The 14,195-nt window shown below is 46.2% G+C and overlaps 1 protein-coding gene across 2 annotated transcripts in view; it reads left to right on the top strand.

Annotated features, from left to right (window-relative positions):
* The window catches only part of LOC126537754 (fatty-acid amide hydrolase 2-A-like), a 33,379-nt gene extending 19,688 nt beyond the window's left edge, over positions 1–13,691 (top strand). For both annotated transcript variants that reach the window (XM_050184842.3, XM_055074530.1), the window contains exons 3-7: positions 1,198–1,407; positions 5,906–6,025; positions 6,802–6,956; positions 10,344–10,439; positions 12,745–13,691. In XM_050184842.3, coding sequence (XP_050040799.2) covers positions 1,198–1,407; positions 5,906–6,025; positions 6,802–6,956; positions 10,344–10,439; positions 12,745–13,338 — 1,175 coding nt within the window. In that variant the 3' untranslated portion in view covers positions 13,339–13,691. The remainder of the gene's footprint in view (positions 1–1,197; positions 1,408–5,905; positions 6,026–6,801; positions 6,957–10,343; positions 10,440–12,744) is intronic.
* The last annotated feature ends 504 nt before the right edge of the window (positions 13,692–14,195 follow it).

The raw sequence follows: 14,195 nt of genomic DNA, 5'->3' as shown, positions 1-14,195 counted from the left end.
ACAGCAAGAATACCGATGGGCAAGTAGAAGAGTACTGACACTGGCCAGTAATGTCCAACTTTTTCAGTTGGACAACACTTGCAAGAGGGCACACGACGTAACGTTACACAATGCCAAGAAATGGACAACTTGAAACCGTTTCTCGCTGCATGTAATAGCTACTGGCAACTAAATTAGAATTTTGGTTAAGTTGGTGATCCGTCATGGCAAGAAACAGCATGGGAAAGGTGGGATGTAACAAATAAATCACAAAGAGCAGTTGCTTTGAGTTTTCTTCAATATGTAATTTTTTTTATACGCTGGTCTTCACAGACAACCACCGCTATTTCTGTTCAAGCGAGCAAATTTTGGCACTACGTGCATAGAGGAGTGGTCATGACCATAGTTGTCAGAAAGGTGGGCTAGGAAACCGCGAGATCTCTGGTGCGAAACAGTGATAGCCGCTTGGACGTCTTCTTAATTCTTTCATATTGCGTTACTGCCTCTAAACTGAAGCGTGGCAGTCAAGCGTATGAATGAGTAAGATCGGCACGTTTTTTAATTTATTGTTGCTGTGTGAAAACAAAGTAACGAACTAAAACTCTTCTTGTTCCTGTTTTCACTGTTGTGCACGAAACAACCGTTACATGCCCGGAGTCGCCTATGAATGTAGTGGCAAATAATCCCTTCCTCAAAAGCCGATTTCTGAACTTCATGGTGGAAAACCTGTCAAGCCGCTACCGCATGTCCCATCTATGTCCAAGGCATTTAAAAATGAGGACGGAAACCAGGGTTAGTGCTCTGACATCGGTACGACATAAAGACCTGCCACTGTCACAAGGACTGTTACGCACGTTCTAGTGTTCTGCATTTGCATCCGGAAAGCTGCCCTACCATGCCCCCTTTGCGCTTTGTAGCAAATTGAGCGGGGAAGTATTTTGGAAGAAAAATAACAGCCTCATTCTCTTTAACAGCCATTGAATCCATTCCGTTCTCAATTTAGCAAATTTCTTTGCATGGTGGCCTTGAGTCTGGCATTACACTAACTGTACGCATCTGTGGGGTGATAGAAGCGGCATAGTGTACCATACGTGCTCACCAGTACCTGCTCCTGCATTTCCATTATGGTCATGCAAAGATGACTGGCTTTACCACTGTTCGCCGTCGCGCCATTTCTGACACCCGGATTTTATCTGCGGAGCCGTGTTCGCTTCGCAGGTTTACGACAGGATGCAGGCTCGACGTTCTGGCACGGGCGGCGCGCCGAGGAGGACGCCCCGAGCGTGGCGTTGCTCCGGGCAGCCGGCGCCATCCCACTGGCGCTGACCAACGTGTGCGAGATGTGCATGTGGGACAATGCGCTGAACCTGGTCGACGGCTGCACGCGGAACCCGCACGACACGCGCCGAAGCCCCGGTGGAAGCAGTGGTGTGTGGTTCGATTATGTCTTCTACAGGTCTCTGCCGTCATTTGTAATGCGCCACAATCTACGGTTATTCTTCTTTATGCCGTTGCATTGAAGAAATGCGTTGTTCACAAAAATATTAGAAGTGTACGTGCTTGCTGGATATAAGGCTGTCTCAACGGTTGCTCCAAAGTAAATTGTGGTAGTCTCTGTACAGCCTAAACACATCTCTCGAAAGGACAGTGTTGTGAAGTATTTGTGTTAATAAAACACGTCGAGGCACTGCAGATTCAAGTCGACGTCCCAATTCTCTCTCCCGCACTTATAAAGATGTAAAAGCCCTACCCAGCCTACCTTAATCTAACTGAACACTCGCGGGCATGAGGCACGTAACGACTAAGTTAAAGAAAACACACACATATTATTGCATATTTGGAATGCGCATGCTATACATTTTTTCCGGTACCTTGCATGCTACTATTCGCACCGCGCCATGTGCAATAAGCTATGATGTGTGGTGTGAGGCAATGAAAATTAGCGAAGTGAGGTTGTAGACACTGCCTGGCATCCTTGGGTTGTCCAAACTGAAGTGTGGAAGTGCGCTAGAATGCGTCTAGAAAACATCTCACGCATTGTTCGACAGCCGTCAGAAGGAGGAGGAGGAGGAATAAACTTTTGTTGTACAACCAGCACTTTATGATGGCCGGGCCTAAGCTTCCCATGAAGGGACGTCGAGGGCTTGCCTCGCCGCCGCCTCACGGGCGTGCTGGGTCGCCCAGGTTTGGTCGTCGAGGGCGGAACTCCGCAGAGCCTCATGCAACCTCGACGAGAGAGTCGTGGTGTTAGTCTGTGTGTACTGTGCTGGGCACTCCCACAGCATATGCGGAAGCGTAGCCGGGTGAATGCCACAGCACCGGCAGTTGGGGGTAGTGTAGACGTCTGGAAATATGAGGTGGAGGCGGGCGCGTGAAGGATACGTGTTTGTTTGTAGCAGACGCAGGGTGGTAGCCTGCGCCCGGCTGAAGTTGGGGTGAGGCAGGGGGAAGGTTCGGCGACTGAGGTAAAAGGCCTTAAGGAGATCGTTATAAGTTGTCAGATTGTCCCTGGTGTCCAACTCATCTACAGTGACTTCGGCGTGGTTGACTAGGCCTCGCGCAATGGAGTGGGTGACCTCGTTGAGATTGGGGAGGTGTGGGTGGACAGGGCCCGCATGGGCCGGGATCCATGTTAGGGAGATTATGCTGTCTTTAGAGTGTGATGCCTGGCAGAGGATGCGAAGAGCTTGGGGAGAAATACGTCCTTTGCTGAAGTTAGTGACGGCTGAGCGAGAGTCACACACGATGATGTGACAGGTGGGATCTAGAGTGGCCAGGGCGATGGCCACTTCTTCAGCCGTCTCGGCAGTAGGGGTAGTGACGCTGGAGGCATGGTGTAGGACTCCATCACGTGTGGCGACGGAATAGTCATTTTTATTATCATTTAATCATCATATTATTGCACGTACTCCATCGCGTGTGGCCGTCAAAACAGTCATTTTCATTATCATTTAATCATCATCTTATTGCACGTACTTAACAGTGTAAGATGCATGCGTACTTTATGCATACACAGTGAATATCTGTTTTCTCATATATTAAAGAAACGATCAGGATCAACGGAACAGTGCAACGCACGAACAAGGATTGTGCGCGAAAGCTGACATACCGTATTTACTCGAATCTAGGCCGATAGCTTTTTTTTTTTTCTAGAATAGTCATATGCCAAACTCTAGGGTCTGCTTAAATTCGAGGATTTTGAAAAATGTGCCAGGTTGTCATTTAAAATCAGAAATATGGTGCATAGCTAGCGCCATCTAGAAAAGTCAGTATCGCAGCTGCAATTGGCTGCGCCAGTAGCCCATTGAAGTACACGAGTGATGCCGCTATTCTGGCCTGTGTCGTATCGGCGTGCAGCGTGGCGCATAGTGTGACATTCTCGTCATGGCACCAAACAGGCGATGCCACTATAGTGCCGCTTTCAAGTGAAAAGTTGTGCCAGCCGCAAAGGCATCGTCAAACGTTCCAAGCCAGGTGGGACTTCAGCATCGATGGGAAAAACTTCCGTCATTGGAGGGGGCAACGGGCGACACTTTTTGCGTGTGCCACACTGAGGAGATGACAGCGGTAAGGAAAATAAGCGCACAATAACAGAGAGGAGCTATTCATCGAGATCGCGCCATGTTTTGATGCTTGTGAGCCGTGCTGTACTGTCTGCACACGCATCGGTGTGCGAACGCGAGCTTGCGCTCGTCCGCAACTGTGCGTGTGGTCTGGGCTATAGTTACGAGGCTAGCAGCGATAACGTAGAGTGAGCCCGGAATATTCATATTAAATAAATGCTGGTTTCATTTTGTGAACGCTGTCCTCACTTTTTTGTTCGGCCTACATTCGAGGTACCGTATTTACTTCCATAATATTCACACTCGCGTAATGATTGCACCCCAGAATTTTGTCTTCAAAATTAGATTTTTTTTCCGTGTAATGGTAACACCCTGAACTTGCCGTGGCGATATGTCGTGTGCCAAGTCTAGCTAATGATGATCGCACTTACCATCTGTCGAATGCTGTCGAACGCTACGCGAACAAATCTTCAAGACATACCAAGCGATCTGCATGAACAAAACATTCTTAAGCAGATGCCCCATTTCATTCTCTTCGTCACTTCCCGCACTTCATTGAAAAAAAAAGTTACAACCAAACTTGCCTTGGCTTTATTATTTGTACGCTTTATAATGGTTGTTGTCAACAACAACCAAAAAGGCGCCTTTCGATTCCTCTCATCTGCAGTTGTGGGCACGCAACAAATCGCGAGCGTCAACAATAGTGGCCACGTTTACACTGCTACGTTGGAAGTGTACTCTATTCATACGGCAACGCTTGTAACACAGCTAAGATATTGGCCCACCCTTAGCGGGAACATTCCGTATTAGGATAGCAGTGAAGACAAATGCCGCAGTTTTCGCAGCATGCCTGCCATGTGTTTCCGCGTCACTGGCAGCTAAGCGCGCCCATCTCTGTTTCTGTCCCCTCAAAGTGGACACGGCTACGTTATTGCCGCAGGATTGCCAATATTAACGGTGTTATTCATTACTGATACGGAATAAACTGTTTCAATGCACGTAGCGTACTCGCAAGAAGAACAAAAATCGCATTCGGCTTGCTCCACTTGCCACCATTTTTGTTTTGGTGTCCGGCATACAGCGGTAGCCGCCTGAATTTGCGTCAATTTGTTTTGACAATAAGGTGTGATCATTACGCAAGTAAATTCGGCAAGTTTCTTTTATTTTTCCTGGCTTCGAACGTTCGGGGCGTCCGCTTAGAATCTGAGTCGGCCTAGATTTGGGTAAGTACGGAATGTTTGCAGACAATCACTGTAGGGAGAAGGGCGGACATTCGGAATTGTCTTCTCTTTCAACTCAGATGTGACACTACTTCTTTCTTGCGCTTGATTTTGATGATTTGGAAAGCTTGCGAGTCGCTTGTGTGAACAACTGGACCGTTTTGTCCCTCATGAGGTGCGGGACTCGAACGGCGCCCTGATGTCTTTTTTTTTGCAGAAAGACAGGTTACTGAGGATTAGTATTCTAATAATTTGTTACTTGATAAGTCCGCTGTGTACGATTGTATTTAAAGACATATAAGAAAACGAGATTTCATCACCTTCAATTCAAAGAATGTTCAAACTGTCAGAATATGTTTTTTTGTAACATTGTGATGCTCTAGGACGAAGTAGCTCCACATGTCTCATCGTGATAATTTCTGCAAGCTAGTGTGTCCATTGGCGAATACAGTTTTGCCAGCTACCGCATGCATGACTTGCGTAGTAATAACAAGATTTTGCTAGCACTTCACGCAGGTAAAAACGATGCTACCGCTGCTGTTGACCAATGTTGAAGTCTGAGCATTTAACGATAACATGCCCCCCACTTATCGTTGTAGTCACTATTGTTTTGTTGTACTAAACATTTCCGTTTCTAATATTTATTTCGACCATGGAAATATTGTTTTTTGAATTTGTTCCGCATTGTAGCAGTGGCGGCACTTAGATTCCAGACACCAGTATTAACCAGTGAGGGCGTCCCCCTAGGATGTCTTCTCACACGTCCAAGAAGCTATTGCCTGCTGGAGGTTCCACACTTATAGCTGCCGCCGTGCCCCCTGTCTTCAAGCTTATATCAAGCCGTGCTGGCCATATTTCATCAATAAATCGGGAATATCTTTGGCTGAGCTTAAGTTGAATAGATGCAAAGTCTCCTTTCTTTCGAGGTTAGCGAAATAAGTAAATTAGAACAACAATTAATATCTCCAAGCGACGGCAGACAACAATACCTTGGTTCTGTCTGCCTACGTGGCATTTGCATATTTTGAAACCTTGGTGCTTGATAGTTGGGACGCCCTGTATATGCTATCGAGTGTATCGAAGCTTGTCATATCCAATGAGCCCCTGCCCATGGTTCACCGGTCGTCTTTTCACAAACCGTAGGTGGAGAGGGAAGCCTCCTGGCAGCGGCTGGCTCCCTGATTGGCCTAGGAACAGACATCGGGGGAAGTGTGCGATCACCAGCCGCCTACTGCGGTATCTTCGGCCACAAGCCAACAGCCGGTGATCACTGCATATTGAGTGCCTTTTTTACTGCGTTAGCATTAGAAGTGTCAAATGGGAGAAAAGTTTCTCTGCGAAGCCTGGGAAGCCAGTCATGTGGTATAGGGGTAGAGAGCGGATGGGAGAGCTCAGAAGAGTGTGTGTGTGCGTATATATATATATATATATAGTGCAAATGAGGGTGGTCGGCTCCTTGACGGCAGTCGTGTTTCGAGTGAGCTTCCTAAACAACACTTTGCAATGAGGTGAATGCGGTTTAAATCGTGGATTCTGGACCTCAAAGAAGTGCGACGTAATGCCAACACCTTTCTTTCTTCCCACATATTTTGTTTTTCGATTTAGTAACTTAGTTCTCTCTTCTTCTACCCACCGTGGTGGTTAAGCAGTATGGAGTTGTGTTCGTGGCATGTTAGGTGGTTCCAGACCTCGATCATCTGCACCATTTCGACAGGGCTTGTGACGCGAGAGCCCTTGTGCTCCGATTTGGTGATGCATTTGGAGCCCCAGGGAATCACGGTTAAAGTGGAATTGCCAAATATATCGCCCCTATTAGCGAAAAACTCCATTTACGTGGAACATTATCAATACACAAATAATTTCGTATGCCTCGCCTCCCATAAATATTTATGGCTCCTCTACTCGCAATAGAGGCATGAGCTAGCTCCATTCACCCTTTCCATGTTAAAGGATCGAGAAATATTGCATTTACAAAAAATGGGTTTAGATGGCGGCGATGATGGTGCTACCATTTTTGTGCCTTTCTATGCTACCCTCAGGAGTGGTGCCCAACACTGGCCTGCTGCCAGATGTCGGGGAAAACCTGGTGCAGTTCAACTGCGTGGGCCCCATGGCCAGGTTCGCGGAGGATTTGCCGCTGATGCTCAACGTTCTGGCAGGAAGTGCAACCAACATGCTTCGACTAAATGAACAGGTGCGTACGATTCTATGGGGGTGCTGTCGTAAAGTGAGTGAACGAGCCGTCGCTGTTGTGGACCTAATTAAGACAACAGTGAGCAAATAAGACAAAAAGTACAGAGGGTCACTTTATGCCCAAAATTTTGCGCTGTTTGTGCTGAGGAATAAAAAAATATTTCATGTGGAGAGCCTATGCTACCAAACGTCACAGCTCTTCAAAGATTTGACAAAAAAAGCCCTGATGGAGCGAGTAGACGATAGAACAAAAACAGCTTTTTTTCCTCCCTGTTTGGAATGATTATTGATCTTTGCAGGGCAAGTGCAGAATCGGAATGAGCTTAGGATACAGCAGGCTATTTCAAAACTTTGAAAAACTGCTGTTAACGCGTGAGGATCAATGTAGAGGAAACAATAATTTCTGCTTGCAGTCGTTCTTCTTCTATTGAAGGCAACTAAATAAAGACGGTAAAACTGCGTATTGAAAAATAAAACACCCATTTTATGAAAAACCCACTAAATGAGCTTCATCTAAGCCGGGGAATGGGTAGGAAATTAATGCAGCTTGCTTTCTTTCTTTAGGAATTGTAGGAAAGTTCAGCCCCTCAATTTCAAGACGTCAAGACGAGAAGACGAGATGAAATTAATAACACCACTGAGACACATACAAGACATGTATGAAAAGTGATCAACCTTGCTACCACGAGAAAAGAAGCGTCTCTGGCATTTTTGTCATCCTAATACTATTAAAAATAGTTTCCTTCTCCTTCAACACACAGTGTGTCCCACAGCTTTTCCTATTCCCGAAACAGTGCTGAAATACCTTCACGGAAACGATGTTAGGGCAGCCGTCGCTTTGCACTTGGTTTCTTCCGGTATTAAATTATTTTCCTATCAATTGCTTTATTGATTTTTGGGAACAGCCAAAACTTGCATGTGGACATGTCCGCGCATTGAGGAACTTGATGGACCAACAGAATGCTGCGCTTTATCAAAAAACACTAAATCAAGTAAGCAGCCCAAACGAATAGTGCCGCTGCCTAGCCTTTGAACCCCTCTAGGCACAAATTTTGGTGGCAACTGCTGCATACCCGAATCGCATTGAAAATGGCATTCACAGAATTCTGTCGCTGTCCACTAGGTGAACTTTCTTCAAAATTGACCTAAGGCCACGTATTTACAAGTTACATATATTTTAAACAATTGCTTCATCATGACTTGTTGATGGCCTCCCAAAAGCATAGTTCACTCTCCACAGATGTTTCACCTTCCCTGAGGCGGTAGTAGCACACATTTATCTGCTTCGTGTCCATAGCGTCATCTCCAAACGCTGTTTAAATCTTCTGTAACGATTCTGCTTGGCTATAACTAATTTTTTCACAGAATGTTATGCAGCACCTTTGTTCCATTTGCACCGTCCTTTACGCTGACTTAAAATCGCGCTGAGGCGAGATGACAACACTCAAAACGATTGATCCTGCACAGCAGCAGATGCAAGTGAAAGTGAAACTACCTGTACGCTAAATGCATCATGGGCTCTCCTCCTGCGTCACAATGTGGCCAACTTGAGTCCTGTAGCTTTCGCTAAAATAAATAAGGTCCGATATTTTTCTGGCCGACCCTGTAGTTTTTATATAGGGACGCAATATCACGTCAGCGAGGGCGCATGAGTTATTAAGGGAACAGGATGGGACCTATACCTGCCATGTATTTTAGGCAATTTTTATCCACCTTTCTCTCCATAACCGTAGAAGTTACAACAATTCTTATATCATTGTGATCAGAAGCTTTTCTTCTTCTTCCTGTAGCAGATTTGTCACAATATTGCCATGCACTTTTTTGTCATTTTTTTACTGCAGGTACCTAACTCAGCACTAGGCATTACATTTTGTGTGGAACAAAAGTATGTATTAACAACAATAATTCTGCTAAAGTATATTCCCCAGTCTCTGGTCTAAATACTGGTTGAAAATTATCTTCTTAGCACCTGCGGTCGCTGAGATGAAGGAACAAATGCATTTAAAGAAAGAGTTTTGCGATAATTGTGTTTAAGGTGGAAAAGTGGCCTTATTAGAAAAGTACAGTGAAAGAACAGCAAATTGACGAACCGTTTCAATCGGCACCAGTCAGATACTCGTCACCACAATCACTTTTTTTTTTTGTGGTGGGACGTCTTGCATTCAGAGCCTCTTTTGTCATCTGCTGTGCAACCCTATCAGCGAAGTACTGTCGACGCAGGTCAATGTCGCGTAGCCCCTGCACTGTGTAGCGCCCTGGTAAAATTCTAAATGGGTTCAGCACATTGACTTGGGCTATACTGCCATCATTAAATGTTAGCACAGCATCAGGTGTGGATATCTTCAGTGTTTGATGTTCAAGGAAAACATTTTCTTGGAACGCCTTCCCACACAGCATTACTGAAAGACTCGTTGGGGCTTCGCGTTTTCCCTTGGAGGCATTTCGTAAGTAGCTTGGGCTTAGCTAGCTGCTGATAAATTGGCTTCACAGCCTCAAGAACTGCTGCTGGAAGGCCTTCCTTATGAACATATGGTTCACCACTCAATTGGGCTTTGTGGAATTTACACCAGGTGTCAGCGTCTTTCAGGCAAAGGCCATGGGATGGATTGTTATCCGTTGATGCTATGTGAAAATATGTGGCCCAGACAGCCTTTCGCATGTCCTCTAAACTGCCTGTATTTCTTATAATGGCCAAACCATAGTAGTTCTGGAGCTTGTCAATGAAGGCACCGCTCAGACGTCCCCGGCCAGATATGCATTTCCCGTCAGAAAGCTTAGATTAGATTATGGGGTTTTACGTGCCAAAACCGCTTTCTGATTATGAGGCACGCCGTAGTGGAGGACTCCGGAAATTTCGACTACCTGAGGTTCTTTAACGTGCACCTAAATCTAAGTACACGGGTGTTTTCGCATTTCGCCCCCATCGAAATGCGGCCACCGTGGCCGGGATTCGATCCCGCGACCTCGTATTCAGCAGCCCAACACCATAGCCACTGAGCAACCATGGCGGGTGTCAGAAAGCATGATGCCTTTGCTTTCTTTCTTCAGTTTCCGCAGTCTTGTGTCAGATGATGTGTTTTATTCCCGCTAAATCTGTAAAAATATTTGGCTCCGCTGTTTCGGAGAATTTTGAGCTGTCCACGGATGCATTCGGCAGAAGGCTAGGAAAGGGGGTGTGGTGGGCCACTGTATAGGTTTCAGAATATGTCATTTTTTGGTGAAAAAAGCTGCACTGAGACAAATGAACGATTGATTCTTGTTCAAAAAAGGCCGCGGATTTCAAGTTGCGCCAAAAAACAACAAATATTTTCTCAATATTTTTGCCTACACTGTTTCTTTAAGTGAAGGATCTCTATCCGAAAAAAATTTAAACAATCTTTTTCTTCAGGTAAACATGAAGGCGCTGAAGCTGTATTACATGGACACGGAAGGAAGCCTCTATATCAGCCGTGTGACTACCGAGGCTCGTCAAGTAGTTAGACGGGTATGTATGCATATTCATAAAAGCTCCACAGATACCTCCCCCTTCCCTTAAACATTTAACTAGAAACTAAATGACCAGTGTTTTGATGGGAGTACGGTGTAGTATACGGAGCCATTGCCTATGCCGAAAGATCCCATACACCAATTGTACAGCCCCACACACATACACGCTCTCTCTCTCTCTCTCTGTCTCTTACCTCTTATTCTCACTCCCCTTCTTGCTGCTACAGAATTGTTTGTCCCTTCATTTATCCCATACGCATCACTAGAACACATGCGTGGTACATTCATCTCGAATCAGTGGCTGACGTCCAAAGGTCACGTTGCAAAAATCGCAGTGATAATATTAGAGTGTATGCAAGCTATGCTGGCATATAAATAAACACTGCGGCAGAAGGTCCACAGCAAGGAGTGCACGATTCATAGCCCTTTTGGTCGGCGTTTTCTTCGCTTCGGCGTCCCGGCAGATAGCACACCGGGACACAAGCCCCCCGCTGTAAGACCGCCGTGCCGGTGCTGTGAAGCACAGCGTGCGAGTTCGAGTGATAGGGCTTGAGCCTGGAGATGCGTACAAGTTCAGTAACTCTGGCAGATGTATACACATATGGGGCAACCAATGGCGCACGACACGATAGAGGCCAACATAACGAGACATCAGCTTTTTCTCAGAGACCCACCTATTCGAGAAAGGGGGGTGGGTCAAAAAAGGACCTGGGATCCAGGGTTGACGTGGGCGTTTCGGGGATAGCGATCATAAAGTGTTTTTTGGTTAGATTTAGATACCAGAAGAAGTCCGTTTCTTTGTAAATGATAAGCTGTCATGAACTTGTGATGATTGGAGGAGGAACGGAGGAGAATGGCAATGACCTTTGCGACAAAGCGGTGGCCGTGATCTGTGAGGAGCTGACGAGGAGCATCGTGATGAGAGGATAAAGTCGCGAAGAACAACTGTTACATCGGTGGTGCAGCTCGTGGCAGAAGCGACCGCGTGATAGCGAAGTGAGTCGCATAATCAGTGACGACGGAAATCCAATAGTTGCCTAAAGTTAACGTAGGGAGAGGCACATGAAGGTACAGCCCCATGCGGAAAAATGGGTCGTTGGAAATGTGGGTAAGCGGCAGTAATCCAGCTGGAAGCAACGAAAGTTTCTTGTGGTGTCGGCAGTGGTAACAGGTTGCAACGTATCGTTGAAAAGCAGAACGGTGAAAGCCAGATCAGAAGAAGAGTCGACGGACGCGATGGCGAGTGCGAGCGACGTCGAAGTGGAGAGCATGGGGGGTGTCCTGATGCTGTAGGGGCACCTCAGGGTGTATATGTCGGGAATGACGTCAAGAAGTTCGGCGCATCAGGGTGCAAGTTGTGCCAGTACAACAGATTTTGTAACAAAATGAACAGACGGAATGTAGGATCTGGGTGTGGAGTGGTGAGGCTATTGATGATAGACCTTAAAGATGAATCGTAACGCTGTTCAACGGGGACGTGCAGAAAGTCCGTAATGGACCGTATGCCGAAATTGGTGCTGTTGTTGATAGGATCAGGCTGGTAAGTCGGTTGACGGGACATACAGTTGGAATGTGTACTGCCTGATTAGTATGTAAGACGAGTAGTCTTGTAACCATTACGCCCAGTAGCCAAGGTATGCCGTACCGTGTGCTCTTCGAGTGAAGATATCCGGGATTGGCCCCGTTTTCATTACACCATTTCCGGTATTGGCCTAGTTTAGTATCATACCGTCGGCGGAATAGGCTCAGCTAACTTGAGAAAGCAACCTGAGCAGACGAGCCAGCCTACGGCAAGGAAGGCTAAGAATAACTGGCCTAAATCGAGGAATCATGCTCGTGAATGCGTATATTTATTTCAGTGAGGACCTTTACGGACAATTAGCAAATGCACTACATTAGGTACCGGTCCAGGTCGTAACGGAAGAGAATCTAATGATTTATTGCCAAAGTATAAGACGAATCAGTCGTCATACAGTCGTCTGCACCAGTGCCATAATAATAATAAGGCCTCTGCCTTATTGTTGTCACACAGGCATGCACATGCACATACACCCGCAATTGTTCGATTTAAACAGGCATCTTGCAACACTATGGGGAACCAACAGACGATGCTACGTAACCAGCAACCTACAAAGTGCTTTGCATATTCCCCTCAGTCTGTGAGATTTGCCCACATTTTAAAATTTTGCCTATATAAATTTTTTTCTGTCTCTTGTTGCCTCATCAATTTTGTTTCTGTACTTATGGAAATAGACAAAACTACATTTTACGACATTTCTCATCCCTACAATCTACACGCACAGGTCACCCAGTGCCTCAAGGCGGCGCATGGACTCGAAGCGCAGCAACTACACTTGCCCGAACTGCAGTTCAACCTATACATGTGGTACAAAGTGAACGGCGGGTTGGAGGACAAGCCGCTGGCCGAAATGTTCAGACCCGGTGGCTTCAATGCGCTAGTCGAACTGCTTCGCTACCTGGTGGGAGCTGGCCGGCACACCCTGGCAGCATTGGCCGCATGCACCATTACGAAACTTTTCCGCTTCCGTACGAAACAGCAGGCTTACGCCTACATGGCCTCCTTAGACAGCGCCCGCGACAGGCTCGAGGAGACACTAGGGGATGATGGAGTGCTCATTCTGCCCGCGGCAGTGAGTGCTGCCCCATTCCAGAACCAGGACTTGTTGTTGTTCGGTTTGTCTTGCCTGTTGGCTCTTTTCAATCAGTTCAAGGTGCCCGCCACAGTGTGCCCCGTAATGCTGTCTACGCAGGGATTGCCCCTGTGCGTGCAGGTGGTGGCGAAGAGGGGAAACGACAGGCTATGCCTGGCAGTCGCCAGGGAAATCGAGAACCGCTTTGGCGGGTGGCTTGATCCTTCGACGAAAATAAAAGCTTGAGTGTGACGTCCGGGTAAGTGACACATTAAGGTAGTTCGTCCTTGGTTTGACGGTTTCTTGAATTCACCAAAATTCAAAGAAAGCCGTTTCAATGTGTGCGTAACTGCAAAGATGAGTGCCTTGGGTTGAATAGCTTGTAGGAAAAGTGTTCTGTCATTTTTTTTTGTCATGTGAAGTAAGAAACTACTCTGTGCAAAGCATTTGTCATTGTTATATATGGCACAGCATGTCAGTGTTTCAGAAGATATTTGCAGTATTCTTAAATTGAGAAAATATTGCGAGGAAGCAGACGTCTCTTGTGAAAGTTTTTTTCTATGCATGGCTGAATAAAAAATGCTTATCTTTATTCGTAATTGCACGCAGGTACTCCTTGTGTCAAATGCGGCATAACAATGGTTATGCAGTCAAATTGTTTCGCAAACGCGTTGGCAAGAAGCTTTGGGTGCAGCATTCTACTGGTGGTGATTCGTCACAATACCCAAATCTGATATTGAGCACGTGCTTATAGAGCTCTTCCCCAGATGGAGGAAATCCTCATGTATATTTATTCTAAACTTATATAGTAATCCAACCCTCAAAAGGCAGTGCTTCATAGCTCTCTTTAGAAAGGCTGTGGTGATGGCAGCTACTAGTCCTGTAATCATAGGAAGAGCCTTCAAGGCTCGGTATAGTGCCCGGGGGTATGGTTATTCGTGAGTGAAGGGAAAAATGCTATGGCATGACGTTCAAGATATAGAGCTAATGCTCCTAAATAAGCCAGACTCCCCTAGACGTATAGGGGCCGAGCTCAACAGAGATACCACACTGAATCTTGCAATTGTAAACAAGGTCGCAAAGGTCAAATGGAGAAACACCTT

This window comes from Dermacentor andersoni, chromosome 4, assembly GCF_023375885.2.
Source record: "Dermacentor andersoni chromosome 4, qqDerAnde1_hic_scaffold, whole genome shotgun sequence".
NCBI lineage: Eukaryota > Metazoa > Arthropoda > Arachnida > Ixodida > Ixodidae > Dermacentor > Dermacentor andersoni.
Note: the sequence above shows the minus strand (reverse complement) of the source record. Positions and strands in the feature narration are given on the sequence as shown.